This window comes from Andrena cerasifolii, chromosome 6, assembly GCF_050908995.1.
Source record: "Andrena cerasifolii isolate SP2316 chromosome 6, iyAndCera1_principal, whole genome shotgun sequence".
NCBI lineage: Eukaryota > Metazoa > Arthropoda > Insecta > Hymenoptera > Andrenidae > Andrena > Andrena cerasifolii.
The window spans coordinates 11474743-11498804 of record NC_135123.1 but is presented as its reverse complement, the minus strand read 5'-3'; the positions used below and the strand labels follow the sequence as shown (position 1 = coordinate 11498804).

Sequence of the window (24062 nt, the reverse complement as noted above, 5' to 3'; positions counted from 1 at the left end):
ATTTTAATTAAATAAAATGCCGAATAGCGAATAAATGTAACAAAAAATTATTCCTAAAAAATTGTTTGTCGAATAAAGTTGAATAGAAAAATTAACTCTGTTCGTCGAGTAATCTAATGATGAAGTAAATTTAATTTGAACCGTTATTTAAATACCATCGCTGCAGCTTCATCAATCGTTGCAAAGATGTCGTTCGTGGAACATGCCGAACCAGAAAATGATTCACTTGACTCGCTTGTAAGCATCGGTGTTTTAGTACAAGCCATTCTTGAAGAATAGCTCGGTTTCTACGGAAGCCAGGTTTTTCACACCGATATATCCTGAATACTTTGCATGAAAAATATTCTCCTCCTCCTGTTACTTCCTCTAGAAGTACACATGTATATCCTGTGAAGCGATGGCTTTGCAGGGAGAGAAATAAAAGAAGAACTCGCGCAAAGGGGCGTGCTTTGCAGTTTGGGGTGGTTCGCTCGTGTGCATATTTCTATCGACGCAAAAAGGGTACGGCCATCGTCATTGCTACGTGCCACATGATTTAAACTTCCATATTCTACAGGTGTGAACGCTTCTCGGTTTTCAAACACCCTCTTTCGCAATGTGGAACAGAAAATGAAAGTTTCCTCGGTGCCATTGGTGCAGAAATAGAGTAAATGAATTTCCATTAGTTCTATTCTGTTAAATATATTTTTATCGTGTCTTAATTAAAACGAATTTTGATGAAAAGAATTCGATACTTTTTAAATCGATATTCCGACATTATTTAACAATAAAAAAAAAAGGAAGGGAGGAATAGGAACAAACCAAAAAAAGATATCGATCATCGACACGAATATTTAGAGGTGAATTATTCAAATTGGAAAATGAAATAGAATAGGTACGCTTTCAGCGTAGTGTCGGGTTACGAGTACGTTTGCTCGCGTTAAGCGTTCAACAGGGCAACAGGGCTCGTTGATAAAAGTAATCGATTCTGTTAGCCAGTGATCTCTCTCTAAACAATCGGTAGTTAGTTTGATTAAAAATTTCCATCCCCGGAAATTTCGAGGCCGCGCGGCGGGAATCGAGCGGATCGGTAAATTTCTAACAGGATCGCGATCGGCGTTGCCCTGTATCCGTAAATTAAAATGCTTCGCGATTATTTGCAATGCAAATATCCGGCGATCTGCAATTCATCGTGCTATTTTTTCCTATTCGCTTACGTTAATATGTATGTGTGCACAATAAAGTGGCCAGTGTGTTAGCGGATTCAACAGATTGAAGTGACTTCGGTCGTACATGGAAAGTACGGCCTCTCACGCAACCTTTGCCAAACTCGTTCGATTAATCGCCCCAGCAAATAGTACATTCTAATCTCCATTAAGGAATAAGAAACAACGACAATCAATCCTCCAAGGCACGCAAGTGGCAACTTTGTATCCCTGTCACAGATGTAATATTCAAAATGTGATTATAATCACAAATTGGCCACTGAGGTTCACCGCAACGCAGCGTCATTTTTCAGTTACCATTTTCGTATTTTTGAATCATTTAACTTTTCAGTGATAATTGTAAAATTATGATACTCGTACAGTCATCCTCTAACAGTCTCTTTCTAGAAATGTACATTTTGATACGATGAAGTTTGTAATTGAAAAAATATTTGTGGAAAAAGCGATTTTTTTTGTTATAGTTTACCAAATTTTTCAATTATAATATTAAGGTTTAAAAGTTTACAGAAATATAGGCAAGGAAAAAAAATCCAGGGATGCGATACACCCCGCGTGATCGCGAAGGGTTAAAATCATCGTTAAATCTCTCTCCTTTCATATACAACTAATAATTTCGTTTTGACATCGTTTGGCATTCAATTCGTCGATTTAGGACTCGTTGAAAGGTAGCCGCTCATTTACAAAGCAACAGAAACATTTTTATAACATCCTATATAACTGATGCTTGCCAATACTTGACTATCTATTTGCATGCCCTACATCGCAAAATATTGAATAAAACGGTTTACATTGAGCCGCGTATACACGAATCCTCGCTGCGCCCCTTTGATATACAGATCTGTTAATGATCCTGCCTTTGGTCACGTTTGAACCGCACCTGACGATCCGCGAACCTTTTCAAATGTTATCAAGAATTCGCTTCCACTTGACACCGTACACCCAGCGGAGCGTCTTTCGCGCAAAAAAATTGTAAAAAATGTCGCGTCGCCTGTGACTCTTTGACGTGCAGACTGATTTGCAGCGGAGTTGAGCAATTAAATTATTTAAATAACGGGTCAAATAAAAGTACATCAATTTTAGATTATTTTACGAATAAAGTTAATTTTTCTATTCGCCGAGCGGTTCAACTTCAGCATCGATTAAATTGTTCAACTTCAACTTCAACTTCAACTTCAACATCAACATTCGACGAATAAAAAAATGAACTTTATTCAACACATGACGAATAAATTATTTTAACTTCCATTCGTTATTCGAAGTTTTATTTACATAAAAATCCCCTCTGGTTTGCAGTCTCCTCGTTCTCCGCGGCCCTTGCACCACCAGGCTCCTCTCTAACGACCCGCGAATCACGTGCCGTTCTAATCATTCATTTCTGGGAAATAACACGTCTCCTACTTACGTATTCGTAGTTTGTAGAAGATGCTCGAAAGCCCGCGGAGGGCGGCGAAGGCGACTGCGGAGCCCCTCTAATCACAGAGTTCTGCGCCCCGCTCTACCCTCTCTGGCTCTTGCCGCGACATTAGATGTAATTCCAAACAAGCGACGATAATACGGTTTGATGTAACGAGGAGGTCCAGTCCTACATTATTCGCGAGACTACGAACTATGCTCCGGTAGAGTTTCACAGATTTCATGGGTTCTTGATCTCCCCCGAAATAACTCTCTGTTCCCAAGTACTCTAGGCTGAAGTATTTCGGTGTGCTCCCGGTCTTATACCACCGTGCTTCTACCTCTCGATGCAACTTGGAATTTCTATATAACCATCCATTTAATCACCGCGTTCCCCATCTTTGGGACCAACTTTCGAGAAATTTTAGAAACACTTAACACTCCCGTTCCAAAGCATAACGCACCATCCGACCCCAGGAACAGAAAGAGATACCTAGAAATATTCCTGCCTGCCGGAAATTCGCGTTGCTCGCGAAAGAATTGCCATTTCTCGAAACCCCTGCTACAATCCTCGCGCGGAGCATCGGCCAGAAACTCCATCCCCGACCCCCGCGAACCATTCCGGCGAGGAGCATCCCTGGAACCAACAAGCGGACAGCCTGCTCCGGTCGTTACTAAACATCCGAACGCTTTGTTTCGAAGCGTGATGCAAGCTCGAGATTATCGCTATAACCGGGCAGGCCAGGCCGTGGAAAATATTGGCGAGCATGACATTCGACCATTTTTCGTATCGCGATAAGCCGGTTCGAAGAGACCGTTGCACACACCCCACCCTCGTAGATGGTGGTAAAGGATCGTTCATAAGGTGTGGGTGTTGATTAAGTTGGTAGCATGCAAATCGTTCATTCCCGTGTCTACCCTCCTTCGTCTACCCTTTTATCAGCCAGACAAACTACCCCAGGCCTCCGTAGGCCCCCGGCTCGCGGCGGAGCGTGTGCCGCGCGGTGGGGCGGGCGAGGGGGCGAGTGGGTCGACATAATTATATGCAATTTATCATAATTGAGGACGGTATCGTGATTGTGATCTAGCGAAAACTGTCTACGCAGCCTGGAGAACGTGGCGCGAGATACGGGAAAACCGATGCATCGTGATGCTTCCAGGAAATCGCGCACAGTTATCGTTAACACATCCGCCGACCACCCTCCCCCGCGACCCCTCGCAGTATGTTTTTATCGGCGACGCCGCGTACTAACAACGCGCGATCATATCACGCTAGTAATTAGTGTATGCGTTACGAGATTCGATATTTCTTTCAGTCGACGCGGTTCTCGTCGCGTTTTTCTCTCCCTTTTTTTTTTCCTTCGGACCCCTGTTCGTCGACCCGTTCGATCGTTGCTCGGGCCGGCGAGGTTTATAGGCCCTAGCTCGAGTGACGCGAGGGCGCTGGTCTTTTATACTTTGAATTATACAATGTTAGATGAGCGATGCGTTTGAGTAATCGTGAAAGCGAAGCATGGGTAGCTGCCACGAAGCTCGCTTGTATTCCACCAGCAGGTCAGTTCTGTAATACTAGGTTGGCCCTTATTTTCAACCTGCAATTTTTTTACTCTCACCCCTTAATATGGTTCCAATTCATAAAAAAATAGTCCCTGAAAAATATTGTTGCAATCGGACTACAGGAAAGGATGCCGACCAGGTCTTAAAGTTTAGAATTCATCAATGGTTTGAATTTGCAGGATTTCTCAAAAATGATAAGCCCTATCGAAATTTTCTTCAAATAATATTAAAAGAGCATTCAATTTTCTACAATTACTGTGTATATAATTTTTTCGTGCTTCCAACCATTTTTTAAATAAAAGCGTTTGAGTATAGAGAGATCCGCGCCTCGCACGTCCCACCTGTACGGCGTGACGCATTGTCTATACGCGCGTGGCGCGGACTTCTCTACATTCAAACGCTATTATCTAAAAAATGGTTGGAAGCACGAAAAAAATTATATACACAATAATTATAGAAAATTGAATGCTCTTTTAATATTATTTAAAGAAAATTTCGATGGGGCTTACCATTTCTTAAAAATTCTTTAAATCCAAACTGTTGATAAATTCTAAACTTTAAGGCCTGGTCGACACCCTTTCCTGTTGTCCTTTTGCAATAACCTTTTTCAGGGACTATTTTTTGGCCAATGGTATCGTTCTAGGGGGTGAGAGCAAAGAGATACAAAAAATAAGTAATACCTGCGTGCTCTAATCCGAATTGCAATGGGCCATTACTAGCGGTAGTTTAAACTGAACGAACCCTCTTTAGAAAATTCTCGCACAGCAAGTAAAACAACTCGCCATGCATGTTTTCTTCTCCGCCAATGACACCGACCACTGAAATTTATACCTGACTCCGAGACACTGTACGCGATGACCATTGTTCTCGGAGATTTCCAGATAATTACGAGGCGACGCTGAGATTGAAAGGCAGCCCGTAAAACAGTCGCGGATATCGTCGGCTGGATGCGCCGGGCATTACATTAAACCATCGTCAACCAATTTCGAACAATGATTGCGCTGCCGCGAGTCGATAGCTGGATCCGGCTGCCAGGATAATTTGCCAACGGGGCGCGTCGCGAGGCTCCTATGCGCCGTTAATGCCCCTGCCGTGAAGATCAGAAATTACACGGGCGTCCGCATTAAAGTCGCTGAATGCATCCACTTTCGAGATTGCTGAAAAGATCGTCACGGATTTCGAAGTTGTCGCTGCCGGCGAAATGCCCGGTTTTCATGCGACCGCCCTCTCCACCCTTCGCGGGTAGAGGGGGCGGTAAACAGAGCAGAAGAAACTCGTTTATCGGAAGCCTGTAAAGCGCGAGCTTATACTTCATCTTGCCAGGAGCATTAGTCGTTACGTGCTCGCCTGACTGCATGTTTAAAAGACTTCTTCGCTCTTTTATCACGTTCACGTGTCAGAATCTAATGTCATTCGCGACGCGGTCCGCGCGGCACAATTTATCATTTCGCAAGAATGCAACGCTGGACGTAATTTAGTACTGTTAACTCGGCTTTTTATTTGCCCGTCCTCCTCCCGGGGAAGAAAGTGGCTCGTTCCCGCGTTAATGGCGCTAGACGTTGCGGCCGGTTTTTCCTCCCCCGCGGCAACGTACTTAGAGACGTTAATACGAATATAATGTTGATACATTAATCCCTGTGTGACGGGCCGCGGTCGAACCAGCGAGGAATATTTATTCAAAGGCTCGCGTTCGTCACGGTAATGGCGTGCTCCAGTTGCGGGTTAAACAGCTGATGTGATCTGAACGTGGAAGATGGTACGAAGGGGGTGGAAGAATTGTCGGAGCGCTCCCCGGGTGGAAGTGCTCGTTATTTCCTCGCATTCGCTTAAGTAAATATTGCCTCGGGTTTATTTCTGAAAGAGGAGACGCTGGAGTAACAAGGTACATCTGAGAACGAATCACACGTGAAAAAATATGAAGAGGAGAAGGGAATCCTGTCTTAAGCTTAACTCGATGAAACGGCGACACTGCCGTTCTCTTTTACGGCGCGAGGAACAAGCGAACTTTTCCTCGGCTTTCCATTTGCGCGATTTAACAATTTACGCGTCGTAGACGCTTCAGCGGCAAGCGTGGGATTTACTCTTCCTCCGCTTTATTCTCATCTCGGCTTCCATCAACCGTTCAACGATGTAATTCCGTCCCTTTGTTATCCTTGAAATTGTTTCTGTATTATCGGCTAAATAAACAGCCGTGTCGCTATCGTCATTGTTATTATCACCGCCCCGCAGCATCCGTATCGATGGAACACAGCAGCGACGGGAGTTGCGCCCTTGTCTCGCGTCGACGAACCCTTAGAAAATTGTATTTTTCTCAGACCAGCAATCTCTTACCATTTTGCAGCGCCCTTTATCGCCAGGTTTCCATATTCTGCCGATGAAGGCTGTGTTAAGGGAAAGTGGACGCTCGGGAAAGGGGTAGAAAATAATTGTTTCGAACTTGAACAATTTCAAGTCCAACGTAATAAATCTGCGGATACTTGAGAGTTACAAGGGCAGAGTCAAGGGACAAGACTCTTAGAGTTATTCCCTCGAATCTGCTCTCCAAACTACCAAACGGAACCAGCGCGGCCCCGAGGCTTTAAACCCGCCACGCGAGAGCATCGCGCAGGTGCTCTAACCGAAAATTAACGTCGTCAAATCTCGAATTGAAGACGAATAAGCTCGGTCGGCTGACTCTTTGAGGGCACTCGGGACTTGTTCAAAGACACTAATTTGTGATGTACACGACAGGACACTCTTCAACTTGATCACCGCCCCGGACAACTTGCTGTGATGCATGACGAGACGACGTCGTTGCAAACTCTCTCCCGCGCGGATACGTAGATTTGGACCGTGTTGTCCTGTTTGCGTGCTCGTCCCTTGTACCTCTTTCGCTGAAAATGTAGGCTCCCTCCCTCCCGGTCGTTTCCTCCCCTACGGTCGGTCCTTTGAAACTGCCCGGCCGGAGCGAGGCCCTTAATCAAAGTTGACAAAGTTACCGTCATTCCTTCCGCGGCCCACGTCAGGATTTATTTGCAAACGCTGCATGAAACAGAAATTACAAACGATTTAGCGGCGAGCACCGTGCATGGGAATTTCCTTTGCGCGCGCGTCCCCTTTTAGGGAGCCAAAAGCTGATTTCAGAGCGCGGATAATTAATGAAAAACGGCGCGGTTCGGTTAGTCATCGCTTGGCCAACTCGTGGTCAGTATTTCCAAGCACTTTCATTGAATACTTCAATGCTGTCGCGGAAGCAACGAAGAACCTCGTCGATTTTGTGGCAGATGCGCGAGAATTAAGACGGCAAGTAGAAGAGCCCAGTGCGTGGTCAGACGCGCTCTGCATGCTTGCGACTGTTTCCCTGCGAGTTTTCACCGGTGCGTCGTTTCAGAAACTCTTCCGACCAGAAATGCTCAAACATAGAGACGTGTATAAATTTTGCGGTACTTCTGTTTGTTAATTAATAGCAATCCCGTTTAGTAATTCCCTTTGCGCTGATATTTGACTCGTTCTTCGGGCTAGATGATCTGCCCGTGTACTTAGAACTAATTAAAAGTAAATTAATGCTGTTTGCCTACAGCAAATGCTACACGTAACAGAACGCTACACACAATGCTTCTCTATAAATGTATTTATTGAGCTCCGACGGCAGTCGAGCTCGTCCCACCAAATACAAAGGCATTTTCCAACAACTTCCCTCAGTTGCCCTAGTTACCACGGGGAAAGGATCATTATTATATTCCCCAGCATTTCCAGCAGAAAATTTCTCAAAAACTTAGACATCGAATCTCCCAACTTCTTCGAGTAATATCGACGGACCTCTTACGCAACGCACGGCAATTATAATTTCCTGCGGCTTCAACCCCCCCCCGAAACCCTTCAGAATCCTTCGCATCTCGCCTATTTTAAAGTCGCAAGGACATTTCCATCCACCGTGCGAAAAATCTCGCGGAAGCTGCGTTTTGCCGCCCCGACAAGATTAAAATAGAAATCCCAGGGTGAATGGGAACGGCCAAAGGGCCGCGATCAGGCAGAATTTCAGCGACGCCCGCGACAACGGCCGCGAGAGCTGAACATTTCCACGCAGCTCCGCGGTCGGCCAACTTTTGTCAGCGTACAGATACCTCTTGTGTATGAGTTGGCGCGTCGCGGCCCAATGAAAAGTGAAAATTCTCGCGCGGCCCGCGACACCCGCGCCATAAATTCCCGCCCCAACTTTCGTCGTGGACAAAGCGGCGAGCTTTTCCACGCCCCGGAAAGTTTCCAGCTGGCGAAAAAACCAGCGAGACACCCGGCGGTCGAGCATTTACGCGCCGCGAAAAAATGCCGGCCAGAAGAGAGAGGGGTAGGTTGGGGTGCGTTGGTGGGAAGCAACGACGAAGGCAGATTCTTTCTCCTTTTTTTTCTTCTTTTTATTATCGCGGGGCAGAGAGTTTCTTCCGCGGGACGATGTTTCATAATTATCACCGTCTACACCCCTTTCGTTTTTGCTTCTGTAATTATCAAGGCTGCGCGAAGTGGCCTCTCACGGTTGCCGCGGCGACATCTGCGATGTGTCTTCGAGTGGCCCTCGCCTCTCATTTTATTTTTTTTATTTTTTTTCCCCTCCTCTTCTTCGTGCGTCTGATGAGATTGAAGAAGTGGTTTGAATGATTTTTTAGTGCTTCAGGACCAGCCAGCCTTCAATTTAATTCTTGCGCTTTTATGCGGTGGAATGTGGTGGAGAGCTTTAAAGAAACGTTTGGGTAATGTGATCAGGAATGTTGGATTGGAAGCCGGGGAACGGGGATCGGGGGGCCGCGGAGATGTCTGTTTGGATGATGAATTTGAATGAATCCTCTTAAGAAAATTGCTTCCAGTTTGCGGCTGCTTTCAGACTTAAACGCACGCGTTCAGTATTATGAAATATGCATTCGTTGCGGCACGCAGCTCGCGTTGCAGGTGAAATAATAAATTATTCAGCACGGTTTCAATTCCCATCGAATTCTCCCGAAAATGGGGATTTATTACAGTGCGGCGTGACGGTGGGAGAGAAAGAACAATCTAGCAATTTAATTAAACTGACTGGCACACGCCGGCGATTTTTCAGGGAATAACGCTCACCGCGAAATCCCAGTTTTTTGCTTCACGCGGCGTTTTGATCCGCGAAGCAGATTTAAAGCTTAATTATTTAATTACCTTTCGTTAAAACCGCACGAATTGAATTCTAGGATCGAGGTATATTGTGCGGCGCAGTTTTTTTTTTTAATAAATATCCTCCCCCGCGGAACGTAGTGGGGCGTGTATCTGCTGGGTGAAAGGGAAGGTTCGCGAAATTAACCGCGACTACGTTACACATCGCGCGAAGCATTTAAAAGGAATCACCCCTATACGTCACATAAAACAATGTGCTTTGTGGTGCTGCATCATGTTGCGCGGATTAACAAAATTGCGGAGCAGCGTGCACGTTGGGACAGGTGATGTTCGAGCTCTGTTTCCCATGAGTTACAAAATATCCTCAAGCTGCCCTGGTATTCGCGAAAAAGCGGGTTGTGTCGGCCACTACGAAATTCGGCGGCGGATCACTCAAGGCAACATTGGTCCGCGATGAATAATTATGGAGCCGTCTCGTTACAACAATATCGCAACAACGTTCTCCGTGGCAGTTAAACAGTAATTTCCATTTCGCGTCGTTTATTATGCAATGCGCCCTATCAACGCGCTGCGTGCATTCATTTGTGCAATAATTGCTGGCGACGTCGCCCGCGTACGCTCTCCAAGTTGGCAATGCAACGAAACCCGGAATACCACCCCTAACGCTCAAAACAATCAGGCTGCCTTCTAATTCGAGCTTCAGCGTCCTTTTCCCAGTGCGGAAAACAGGATGATTTTATGCATTAACGGATTAATTGAGAGTAGAGTGAATCCGGGTAAATGCCTGTACGTAAAAACGCGTTAAAGTGCAGACCGTTTGCTTCTCTGGAAGCCAAACAGTGGAACGAGTAGCGTCGCTTCGCTTCCTCCTCTGTCTTTCTCGATTAATAGACTATAAATTTGGTCTCCTCGTTTCAAAATACACTGCAGTAGAATCGAGAGCGTTCAACACAAATGTCTAAGGTTAAGGTGCTAGTATTCCTATAGATTGCCACAATAATTACAAGCCATGGCTGTTCAGAGTGAACTTGTTAACTCTTGAAAGCAGAAGAATTATGTCAGACTTGACCTTTTTGCTCACTGTCATAAATAGCCGAATAAATTGTCAACCCATACTAAAACAACTCAATTTCAATGTAACCACTAACAAGGGGAGGACACCATGTGGTAGACACCGATTTTGATGAGCCTTGGCACGCTGGATCTATGTCGAAAATAAGTAAATAGGCGTCCGAGCGTTTCTGGCAATTGGCCTTAATAATAAAAATATTTACATGTAAATTATTAAAAATTTTATAGTGGCCGTGGGGTTTTAATGGGTAAAAATCCCACACTAACCTGGCGCCCCCGGGGATTCCCCTCTGAAGGAGTCGGGGTGCCTTTTGAAGGTTTCCCCAAGTTAAAAAAAAAATTATAAAAAAAATAATTTATAAAAAAATAATTTATAAAAAAAATTATAAAGTTTTTTTTTAACATGGAGACATCTTCAAAAGGCACCCCGATGCCTCCGGAAGGGAATCGCCCGCTGGCGCCAGGGTAGCGAGGGATTTTTACCCACTAAAACCCCACGACCACTATGAAATTTTTAATAATTTCCATGTAAATATCTCTATTATTAAGGCCCACAGAGATTCATCGTGCCAAGGCTCATCAATAATAAGACAGTAGAGGTGTTGAGAAGCAACGCAGCGAAAGTATGTGGCCACATTCACCCTTCCTTTCACAGCTAACGAGAGGACAAACGACGAGTACCATTTCTCCCGGCACCCCGGGAGAGATGGTCAGATGCCATGGCTTCATTTTTCAACTCGATCTTCAGCAAATATTGTCTTAAACCAAATATCCACTAGTTTTTCCGAACAAGCACAAAATGCTGAACATAGGTTTATTCTGATAAAATAAGTAATATCAATGTTAGTTTTAATAACCATTTCATGTTACGTGTACCGACAGCCCCGTATTCACCCCATCCAGGCAAACATAAGGTAGGCTCCCACTACTCCTCGCCTCGCCTCGGCGCAACTTCTTTTCGCACTCGCATCTAGGCTCGCGTCGCCTCGGTTTTTCCGTACCTGAATTTATCCGAGCTTGCCTCGGATCATGTATTTGGTCAGTTGCTCAGAGAACCTCTTCCCGCGCAGTCGTCAATTCAGTAGGCCGACACTTCGCCTCGCCTCGTCTCTATTCATCAAAATATTCTCGAGGTAGAATCCGCGGCTCGGAGTCACTCGAGGTGTTGCAAATTATCAAACTACATAAGAAAAGCATAGGAAGAATAAAATGAGCCGAGGCGAGGCGAGGCCTACCTTACGTTACACTACTTCCCAGCATTACACGCGTCATCTACACCAAAACAAAGTTGCTCCCTCCACTTCAGCCACCGACCCAAGAAACTAACTCCACTTTTCCACAACTTTTGCATCCCGTCGTCGGTTCTCTCCCCCTACTTCGCCACCGCCACTCAACGAATTGTACCAGGGGAAGGTCTACACACCAGAGATCGATTCCCCACCCTCTTGGCACCTTCTTCTCTCTCATCCGTTGCTCTTTTTTTTTTTGTTGCGATTTTTCAGAATGCTGGCAGCTCGTGATAAAAAGCGTGAACGTCCCCGCGACGGTGAAGGCCGGCGACACGGATTACGTGATCCTGGACTGCGACTACGATTTCGAGGACACGCCGAGCAAGGGATTAGTCGTGAAATGGTTCTTCAACACCAACGAACTGGCTTACCAATGGATATACGGGAGGAAACCTTTGGCCAGCGAGCTCACTAGGAAGTACGTCGACCTGACGTACGAAGCCAGCGACGATCCGTACACCAAGTACCGAGCCATGAAATTGAATAAGCCCGGTATCGATCTTACCGGCGACTACACGTGCGTCATATCCACTTTCGCGGACGAGCGGTCCAATAGCGCCCCCATGGTTGTGTATTGTAAGTATCCCGCTATTTACGGCCGCGGCCGATCGCCGTTGATTTACGAGCCTTTATGCCGATTTATGCCGAGCAGAATGCCCCGGCAATTATCCTTTCTCTATTGGCCGCGTTTGCGCGCTTTTTTCCCCATTCACCGGGGTCCTCTGGCACTCCACCCTCGCGGCACGATCGAAAGCCATCGCTACATAAACGGCGGGGCTCCGTCCGATTTTCACTAAACGGTATAAAATTCCTAACGCAATTTTTCACTGTCCGAAACGAAGCGACGAAATTTTTCTGTCAAGTATAACGTAACGCCTAAGCATTAACGCAGCCGTATTTTAATATTTTGAACATTCGCCGAATAACAGCGTGTCGAAGAAGAGAATGCCGTTTTTCGCGGAGAATTAAATCGGCATTCTTCTCTTCGACGCGCTGTTATTCAGCAAATTTTTCAGAATATGTATTAAAAAACGGCTGCATTGATGCTCAGCCATTAGATTATACTTAGTAAACAAATTTCGTTCTGTTGGAACATATTTCTGTACGAACTTTTTGCGGTGAAAGTTTACTTTCGTCGTGAATCCCGATGCGATGGTAGGTTCGACGTTAGACGCTTCGTTTCGTGATTTTGTGGCGACCGAATCGACCAGACGTAAGACGTTCGATTTTAGACGGTAATATCTAAGAGACGGCGGGATTAAACGGCGATTATTAATATAATCCACGGATCACCGATACGTTTTTTAGCGGAAGCATGAAATCGCGATTGTCGCGATAGTGTCGAGTCAGAGGGTAGTTTCGCCTGCTCATCCTTCTGAAGGATCGATTGTTCCTCGAGGAGCGGTTCGAAATGTTTCAGAGAGAGGAATCGAGAGCTGCTCGGTCACGTCTCCTCGACGAGGAGAATATTATCAGCGAGGAACGACGTAATTCCTTCTTTTTTTTTTCTGTTGTCGTTCGAGGAAGGGGGTAATTTTCAGGATGGTTTAGGGGCCGACAGCGGGGAAAGACTAGTGATCCATCGACGTCCTTCCTGATATCGTTTCAACGGGAATATTGTTGCGATCATTCGATGTAGGTCACAGACCCGATATCTTTTCGGAGCACATAGCGAAAGTAAATAACACTGTTATTACTACAGGGGGTGTAGAGGATCGGTAGGTACTCGACTCCCCAAATTTCGAACTGAAAATTCCACGCCTCGAGTCATCCAATTAAGCTTCCGAGGCCGCCACTTCGAAGTCTCCATTCACTCGACAGGTACTTGTTAAGGGAAGCGGAAAACATCTTCGCGCGTTATTTTCGTCGCGACATCGACCCCAAACGATTACCCCGCATTTGTCCCGGGTGCAAACAAATCTTCTCACGCACGGCACAATTGTAAAGAGGGGTAACGCGCGCCGAGCTGATGGCAAGTGTTCTTGCGGCATTGGCTTTAAAATTCGAATAAACGGCTCGCGGAATGAAACGGAGCAAAAAGAGGGGGTGCAAAAAATACGGTCGGTTATGTCGCGTGCTTTGTGACACGTGATAAGTACCGCAATATTTGTCAAGTCATGTAACATTTTTACACGTCCCGCTCAGTTTGACGCGACGTCCCGCGAGGTAGAGTGATGTTGCGTGAAATAATTCTTGAAATTGCAACGCGACGGGAAACAAAGGCGGGCGCGGCTTGATCGAAACGAAACGGCCGCGCGCGCTGGCCGCGCGGAATTTTAGCCCCCTCCCCGCAACAATTTGTAACCTTCGTGTAATTAACATCGGGACGCGCACGCTCCTCTGTGCCAATTAGAAAATACACGCGTTACACGCCGTGTAATTAGTCGATGTAATTAAAAAGAATTCGGTGCTCGCGTAATTGGAAATTCTGCGGTCAAACGTGTCTTGCGTCGGGAGGAAGCTTGATATATCCACGATAAAAACGGCGCAACGAAAATGTTCCAGCCATCGAACTAATTTGAACGAGCAATGTTTAATTAAAAAATTCGTGGGTAACGTACGTATGTTGATTAAATTCATATGAATTAAATGAAGCCCCCGTAACCACGTCTACGCGTTCGTTTAATATTTTTTCGTTCCCCTTGTGCCGCGCGCAACGAGGTCCGCGGAGCTGTTATTAATATTTCCTCGCCTTCGTCGCTACTTATTGGGCAATTAAATCTTGTCTTCTTCGGACCCGGATGAATTGTATTTTAAAGGGACGCGGCCGAAGTCAACGTTACCTGTGTAATGTAATTTAAATCGAATATTTCGCAGGCATTGCGTTAAAGAGAAAGGGGCAAAAGAAACTGTTGGGGGTAATTATTGTCATTAAGCTAATTCGGCGGTCGCATCGCCGATTAATGGTTAATCGAAAAATGATGCTTCAAGGTTCGCTGATCGAATCCGTATCGATTAAACGACGTTCCCACTAATAATATTTACACGCCCACTTAGTAATTCATTGCGGAATTAAATTATTTACGCGCGATAGTCGTGTACGTTGCAGTTCGATAACGTGTTTGTATCGATGATTGAAACGAAACGCGATGCAAATTGGAAATTCGTTGGAACCGCGATTGAAGAGGGAAATCAGTAGCCGAAGGGGGATTTGGCGATTAATAATTAGTGATCGGGGGGGGGGGGGGGCACAGGGAAATATTACCGCTCGCCGTGCGAATATTACGAGTGCAACCGTTTATCAGATTCCTTGGAACCTCCTTGTCCGCCAAAGCATCCCCCTGCGCGCGTTTTATTACGAAATTTCGCGCTCGAACGGGTTCGCTTATAAAACATGTAATTAACTTGATCGCTGTAACAGTTTCTTACCTCCCCTTGTGTTCCTTTTAATGTTCCTGCCGACTCTCGCTTTTGATCAAATGCCTTCAACTAAATTCCAACGCGATGGAAACGCGGGTACGTCCTGGTGTAACGCAACAGTAATATTAAATTCAGAACCTATTAATACTTTTCCGTTATTCGTCAGATAATAAATTACAAATTCTCGCGAAATCATTTAAATTCTTTAAGTAACGTTGCGAATATAATTCATAACGCGTCTTCCACCCCCGTTTACCACGCCCAGCCATTCAGCCTCTGTCTTAAATACTTGTTCGTGTCTTTGACGGTAAGCGAGTTAATTCGGCGTTCTGTATTTAGTAATCCAACCCTCGCGCAAGACAACTCCTCTAATTTAGCCCATAATGCCCAACGATCTTCGCCGAACAACGCGAACGACCGATAGAGTGGCGTGCTGGGCCAACATTCCCGCGCGGCAAAGTCGATGACTAATTATCGATGCCCGAAGGAGCAATTTATTGGCCGTTGCTCGCAACACGCAAGAAGGCGGGACGTCGCACGGCGGGGTGCCAAATATTTGCCCTCGAGAAGTTGGAGTAACGTGTTCTGGTAGCAGTTTATTTTGACGGCAAACAGGCAGCTCGCGGCGGAAAAATTCTAACCGCCCTCTCGCTAGTGGATAACTTAAAATTCTAAATGGAAAAGCTTAAACACCGCTCGACGCCGCGGATTCCTCTATTGGCTTCGCTTTGGAGGAAAGGCAGAGGCAGGGTCTTTAATTTTATCGTAACGCGTGAAAGTTTCGTGGAAATGGTCGTGTAATTTGCACTTTAGTAGTGGTTTTATAATTTACTGGTTTCTGTGACAGTGTTTTTTAAACGGAGAACAGTTTATGCTTAGCCACCATCGATATCTTTAATTTTCTGTATTCATTGGGAAAGTTCCCCTGTTCGTCAGAAATCATAACTACCATATCGGTGTATTCGCAAGTACGACCATAATTTTGCAAGTTCTTGTAAGGGGGTCTGAACTTCTGTATAATTTGCAGGCACACCTGCCGCTGTTATCATGTAAATACGGCCACAATATTGCGCGTTCGAAAACGAGCGTAAAGTTTCACTGGCGCCGTTAAATAATATCGAAATAATAGCCGCGTGTAGGAAGCTTCTCTTCGGATATAAAGATAAACTTCAAACCAACTAATCATTTCAATATCCCATTGAAAGATGTCTTGGCAGCTTCCTTTTCTTTATAAGCTGAAGCCAAAGTATAATTAAATATAATTAATTAGCTCACTGAACTCCAGGCACTAAATTATTGCATGTACTACCTCGTATACAAGCACCATGTAATATAATAAAATGTTGTATAAATGGATTCATAGACGGCATCTGAACTGAGTCTCATCGCGATTATTTAATCGGCAAGAGAATTAAATAAAATATCCTAATTAATTAAATTCTACCGTATCACAGCACCGAGCAAACCCAAAAACGAAAATATCACTCGCGTAATTGAAATCTAATTAATTCAAATTAGCGGGTGCAAAGTGATTATCCGGATTCAACGAATATTAACATTAACGAATTTCTGTGCAACGGAATTCTCATTAGGTAATACATTCCACCCCATCAGGTCAAACACAAAAATATAAAAAAATAAATCAATCGGAGAAAGTGGTAACAATTATAAAAGAAACAATTTCCCGGATTATAATACAAAAAAAAATTGTTATATATCTATAAAAAAAACTCCATTTCCGAATACTCTTCCCATTAATATATTAACTACATACATTTCCCACGGACTAACCCACATTTCTTGCGAAATTAAGCTAACAGCAATACTGCATTCCAATAGGCTGTACCAATCATATAAAGTAGCAGAAAATTAATTTTTCTCGAATGTGGGTTGGTCCGTTTTCGTTCTCAATGCCCCAATTCACCACCGAATTCATACGCCAGTATCGAAGAAGCACTAAAACATAGAACAAGAAAACTATGGTATCCAATACCGCGTGAGCACGTTCGATCCAAAGTGGTGAAAGTTAACCCCCAGACCGAACCCAAAGGGTCCGTCCCAGGGCGCCCACTATATTCCAAATTAGAATTCAGCATCGAGCTCGTATCGCGCCCGGACACGGCCTCCGGCCGACATCTGGCTTTCCTTTTCGATGACACGAGCATAACGGCGCCAGAGTGGCGATATAATTTGAACTTTTCCGTCAGCGGGGGCGCGGGGAGGGGAGAGCCGGCGGGTGACACGTGCGCAATTTATTTTCCCCGGCCGCGTTTACCTTGGCCCATCGCGGCCACCGTCGGCCACTCGTTCTCGAAAAATAAAAGTCGCCGCGCCGCCGCCATTCGCGCAATGAAACAGAGCAAGAGGAACCCGGCCCCGAGGAACGTCCGGCATTATCGCGATAATGCAGCGTCGTGTTCCACGGCCGGGTGGCAAGGGCGGTGCAACCAGCACGCGGTGTATCCATTACTATTACCTTTTTATTTTCATTGCGGTACGTGTGGCCGCCGCGAAATATCCACTTTCAGACCTTGTACACCGTGTCTCGATTCGACGGACGCTCGTAAATTCCTCTCCCTTCCGCAGGGCCGCGCGCCCACGGCCGGGTAGTGGCCCTGAGACGAAATTGAATGTTCGATTCCTCGGCCGCGTCTGAAATCATTAGCAATAAGGTCCCTCTAACGACGCTGGAAAGAATCGAGCTGGCTGACTGCTGGCCGTCCTCCTTTCAACCCTTCGCGCAATGAAATAGTTTGTTACGTAACTCTCGAGGGCGCGGAGTCGATTCGATTGGGGGAAAAGGGACAACTTTGCGGGACGGTGGATTCAGGTAAATGTCCCAATACCTGGACACGTCCCAGTACCTGGACACTAGTTTAAATAATACTGATTATTACATTTAATACTCGCTGTATCCATAAAATAACTATTTTATTCAATTATTCAAATATTTAATAAAATATATTCATGTGCATATTTTGTTTTAGTAAACTTGTAATAAAAAAAAATTACACTCGTAATAAAAATAAATTTTCTTGAACTCTCCAGTTTACACCGTTTTAGTATTGCTCTTATCTGATTTGCTAAACAGTCTCTACTTTCTCTTAAGCGAATATAATTAATAATGTTTAGTGTATTGGTACAACTAATACATTTTTGGAAAACTGGTACCTTGTAGTATTATTTTTTGACTGGAAGATTAAAATTAAAGGTCTTATACCAGGTATTTACCTTATTGTAGACGTCTGACCCATTTTTTTTATATTCTTCGATCCATCGATACTTGACGATGTTGCTTAGAAGGGGTGAGTTGTGCCACGAGGGTGATACAGTGAGTCGTGTGCTTCGGCTTTTGGAAGGATTTAGTTTCTGAATTATTGCGAATTTGGTGGACGATTTTGAGTCACGTTCTGTCACGGTGCCGTTTGAAGTTTCGATCGTGGTACAGGCTCACGAAGTTCCGTGAAAGCAATGCCTCCTGTAAATTAGAATTGACTGTGAACGCGAGATGCGGAAAAAACGAGCAGGTGCGGGCGAAGGATTCGATTTAGAGCTAATGGAACGTACATGTCACGGAGTTTCTTCGAAGGGAACCAGCGCAAAAAGTATTGGCAGTTACATTTGTGTACGGCTTCAGCCTTGTTTCGTTCCCCTTTACAATTTCCTCGATATTATTCTTCCCGTTCCCTGGGAAAACTAAAAATTCTTCGGGAATTTAGTGACACAGAGGATCCCCCGAAATAAGCGGAGAAACATCCCTTAGAAACAGATGCTGGAATTAAATCGATAAAAAAAGTACTTCCTGGCTGAATATTGCAAGTGTTTTACAATGTAATTTCAGTCTCTTAGACCGATACCTATCCCCTTTCTGGCTCGTTTTTCGTGTATTTTAATTCAAGCCCAGTAATACGTATGGATAATTTAAGAAACCTCCCCTAATTGTCCATGTCGACGTACGAAATGAAATATCGAAGTTGCGGTTCATCGAAGATATATTTCCTGCGCCACGTTAAATTTCACTCGAACTTCCGACGCGACACGGAATAAATAATAATAACAGACACGTGCGCAGTAAACAATATAGGCACCATAGATGTAAGTAAAATATACTCGGCAGTAAAGGGGACTTGGATAAAAATTTCAATAAAATAGGGTGTCGTCTGCAGGGTGTAAATTCGTCGTGAACTCGCTGCGAATAAAATTTCACAGTTGCTTTTACAACAATGGCGTCGTAGCTTCCCCGCTTTCGACTACGTCCGAATCGAACGAACAGTCCGGAAATCATTGTCGGACATTAAGCTTTATCGGCCGTAGTGCCCCGCGCTCGAATTTATCTGCCAATTTGTCTTATGCCAATAAGTTCGCTGCGGAATGAATAAATAAACGCCGGGGAATTGAAAGCGAAAAACAGCCGGGCGATTTACGGAAGGGGGGTGCCGTTCAATTCACTTTGGTAGCGACAGAAAGCTTCACTTTCGAAAACGGCCATCGTTCCCAGCGCGGTATATCCAACAGCAGAAGGAGAAAGAAACAAAAAAAAAACTGAAAATACTTTTAACGTTCCTTTAGAGAGACCCGTTTCGCGGGAAACAGGGAACGAAGACGTAATTGTTATTAGGTACTTCCTTTTATTGCCCGACACGGGCGATGTAATGTGTTCGAAGCTGTCTGGGAAATTTTTGCGGATGACGACAAAATTCTTTTTGCATTTCAAGGTTCGTCGGGAGTTGTCACGCGACAGTTACCGTAGTTGCGAGGCTTGTAGTAGGGGGATTTTATCTTCTCTGTTAAAAGAAGAAATCGTACAGCGAGGAGGAAATATTTCACTTAACAAACGCTCGGGTGGAGAAAGTTAGGTACCTAATTTCAGGCTGAAATTTTTTGTCTGAATCGAAGGGATTTCTTCTCTGTTCCAGCGACCGAGGAGAAAATCGATCTTGTATGTAGAAAGAAAACCATAGATGATAAGGATGGAGTGGAGATAACGTGTATGGTAGAAGGAGTATACCCGCAACCTACCCTGGATATATCCGTCGAGTAAGTACTCCTGCAAGCTTTCCAGACCCTCAAGCATGCACTAGGGTAAACTATCCAATTTTCTGATATTTTCAGATCTTGATAAAGACGGGCTTTCCCTTATTTCTTAACGAACAACATGATTTCGTTTCCTCGCGGTGTGCCCGCGACATATTACCCCGCTGCGGAAAGTACGAAAATTCTATTATAACCCCGTTTATTTGTGTACGAAGCGAATCTTTTTAGCACAGTCGAACGCGATGGGGAGAAAATACTCTGCGATGAATTTTGGCAATTTTATGCGTGCGATAAATGTAAAGGAATAGGAGATACCTGTTAGAACATAACGAAGGTAATATATCCGAGGAAAAATAACATTTCCCTACGTATATACCGCCATAATAAAAACATGTAACAAGAGCGTAAATAGTAAGTGTCCGGACGCAAGTAAAAATAGAATTTACCCGATTTCGCCGGCGGAAACTTCTGAACGATAACAGCGAATTTTATGAAGCAGTCTCGTGGCACTGTTATCAGTAATAATAAATCCCGAACTACAAAGCGTGAACAGCGGCGAAGCGGAGATTAAAGCGCGCTAAATAAATACCATTATTATTTTACACCTGTTAAAGCCTTCGACGCTCAGATGGAATCCCTTAAGCTAGAATTAATGCTATGGAAAAGCTATGGGTTCGATGCGCGCCGAAGGGGAGCTCCTTTTCTATCAAGGAGGGTGCAAGATTCTGCCTTTCTATCGCGGCAGGAATATTCAACTTGAAACCTCTCCCTAGCTACCCCCCAAATCGTTTTACAGATTTGAGAAACTCCTTCTCAGGAGCCCGGCCATAAAATTTCGTTTCGCGCGGGTACGCGCGGGATTACCTGTTAGAATCTCCGAACTCGCGTCCGAAGATCGTTGGGGACGGATGCTTGAAGTTCGCGGCGCCGGCAGCGCGTAAATCTGCGAAATAACATTAACATGCTAATGCCGCGGGGTTGAGCCGCCGTATTGCATGATGTTTCGGCTTTAACGTGGCCGTGATAATTTTGCAAACGTCGCTTCCATTGCAGGGGTGTTCCGGAAAAGCAAACAGCGAGGCCCACCGTTACGCTGCGTGACGATGGACTGTACGATATCTTATCACGAACGGCCTTACTGGACGAAGATTTACCGGAAGCAGCGATTGTCAAATGCTTGCTCGGTATACCGAAGGCAAACTACAACGTTTCCCACAAAACCGTCTACTATCCCGGTTAGTATAACCGTATTTTAATCTATCCCATCTATCTTTGTTTCTATCTCTCGTATCCTCTCTATCTTTCTCCGCGGCTTCCGTTACCGTTTTACGTTCGATCTTCATCGCGTGGAGGGCCGGCATAAAAATACGCAGAAAAGGAGAGTTAAAACGGCGCCGCGTGCTGTGTTACTAGAAATGGGGGAGGATAGGCGCAGTTCGCGTTGCACACGGATTAACAGCGCGTTTTGTCCTCGTTTCTCTCGGAGATCGATTCGTGCATTAACCCTTTAGCCGGACTCGACGAGCTTGCCCGCCTTTTACGATAAATATTTGCACGGCCAAGTTTGCACTTTTACCAGGACGGCGACACTTTATCAACGGGGGAGGGCATTTGTTAATGGATTTACCTTGGGGTTTGCCAAGTTTTGAGACCGTCACGAAATGGAAACATGAAATTCGTTTGTAACACCGTTGATCGCGATCCCCGCGCGACTGTCACGAAGAGTAATAGATGCACCCTACATTTGTAATGCGGGATAACGCATTAGGAGGGCTATTCTGGAAATTGCACGGAATTATACCACCATTCTAAGTGGGCATTGGAGAAACCGATAGGGAATAATGTTGCACTGCTTAGTCAGCTTTATCTTCCTCCTTGAAGCTGCATGACTTTTGGAGAGTTTGCGCGCCCGGCAAGATGTAGCTCGCTGAGCAGAGCAACGTTCGATGATTAGATTAAAATTTTAAATATTAGGTAGTTAGTATTAACGTTAGATAATTGAATTAGTATATAGTGGAAATCTCTGAAATATCGTATATACGTATTGTTCAAATGGGCCTAATTAGTGTTCCTGATTTCTCGATGTTTTTTCTTTCTCGAGAAATCAGAAATCGGATCGTACTTCTTGAGAATTCTCAAGAAAATGGAAAAAATGTTACAAAATTTATATTTTTGGAATAACGTTGATAATGTGTATCAAAACGCAAGAAAACTTTAATTAATTGTTCATTCCTGTCCAATCTGCACAAAACTTGTGTAAATTAGAAAGCAAATATTAAATGTAATTGATTTTTATGTAATACAAAATTTGTGCAAAGTGAAACATACTTTTTTGTTTTAAAATACTCTTTTAATCTATTCCTTTTCTTTTTTTGTGATCAAATCTGTAGCTTTAGAAAAAATCATTTCGTTTTGAGTGGATGTTATCCTTCTTCCAGTGAACTGAAAAATATGAAATTCCTTTGTTAATGTCCGGAATATATCTTTTTCTTGGTATATACTAAATTCTTGGATGCTCTCTGCGACTGCTAGCTCTAATTGTTTTCTTAATGGTAATTCTTCATTTTGAGGATCCGTAAGTTTTTCAGTATTTTCAGGAGAATCATGGTTACTGTTATATTTTCCGAAAAGTCTAGCTACTTAGAATTTATTTTATACATATCTGTCTTGGATATTAAATGAAAAATTGCGTCTTTTGAATCTTTTTGAGGAGATTCTAAATTACCTATGCAAAAAGGGATACAATAGTTTTGTCTTTTCTTTTCGATATTTCCTCTTTAATAGCAAACAAGAAACTCATTACTTAATTCAGTAGGTACACAATTTTTCTAAATTGTTACATAAGAATTTAAGAGCACCTTCACCAGTCAATAATGTCGAATCATCTCTACTGAGATTTCCAATTATAATTCATACAGGTTCTAATGTTACTAATAACATTTATTAAAAATTGTACATGCGTTTATACGTTCGCGATTTCCTAGACTTAAGTTTCTCGAGAAAGAAACAGTATTTCTCTCGAAATAATAAACAAGCAATTATAAAATTTCTCGAGAAGGAACACTAGGCCTAATCCTCTCATACCCACGATTCCAGCGCTCCTTCCTTCGTCAACTATTCCCTAAAAATGTCACTACGTAAGTACCACAGAACTACAACGTAAAGCGTATGCTCTCTCCTGAAGAATGTGGCAGTGATCGATGTCAGTAATGTCTGCGCCCTACCTCTAATCTTCACCGTGTGGACCAAGTGTATGCCAGATCGTTTCGCGCGTATCCTTGCCTGCCGCGTGTACATGTTTGAAACCAAATTAAGCACCGCCGGTTGTTAGCGAGTTCGGTTGCGACGCGTGTAAATTCCACGGGTCGCATTGCACGCTGCATGGCACGTTAACGTCAACGTTGGATTCGAAGCGATATCTTCTTTTGGGCGAATAAACCGCCCCGCCGGGCATCGCGCAGCGATTTACGCGCCTATTTTTTATCCGCGGCTCTATCTTTCGGGGGTGCGCGTAGATGCGTCAAGCACTCGCGCGTTTCCGCTGCCGCGAGGAAATATTGCGACGCGGTGAAACCGACTTCTGTCCGACCAGGGACATTCACTTCTGACGGAATGTAAGTAAGTTCCTCCGCCGAGAACGGTAATAAAGTGACACGGGGCGTAGCTAAACGCTGAAGCTTGGACGGGATTGTGCTGCACAGAAACGTGAGAAGACTGTGCACGGGGTGGCGCCCGTAACCGGACCCATTTCGACAGCTCCATAAATAGTGATCCAAACGAACATTGCATAGGTTCAGAGGAGACACAAAATTCCCACTAGCTTCCCTTCCCATCGCTCCCAGTTCTCAAGACTTAACAATCACGTTCCGTAGTTCCACCCCCATGAACTCAAAAGTTGAAACGAATTTAACCGCAAAGAACTTCGGCTAGAGCTGTAATTACTCGAATGCCAATTCGTTGCAGCCCCAGCCTGGACACCACCCTTCGATTCGAGCATCCATTATCCTCCGAGCCTATCGCCCACTTTTACAAACACCCTGCA

The 24062-nt window shown here is 44.5% G+C and overlaps 1 protein-coding gene across 3 annotated transcripts in view; it reads left to right on the top strand.

Annotated features, from left to right (window-relative positions):
- The window catches only part of LOC143369713 (uncharacterized), a 319720-nt gene that overhangs the window by 280085 nt on the left and 15573 nt on the right, over positions 1 to 24062 (top strand). For all 3 annotated transcript variants that reach the window (XM_076814009.1, XM_076814008.1, XM_076814007.1), the window contains exons 2-4: positions 11840 to 12202; positions 19903 to 20023; positions 21074 to 21255. In XM_076814009.1, the coding sequence (XP_076670124.1) occupies positions 11840 to 12202; positions 19903 to 20023; positions 21074 to 21255 (666 nt within the window). The remainder of the gene's footprint in view (positions 1 to 11839; positions 12203 to 19902; positions 20024 to 21073; positions 21256 to 24062) is intronic.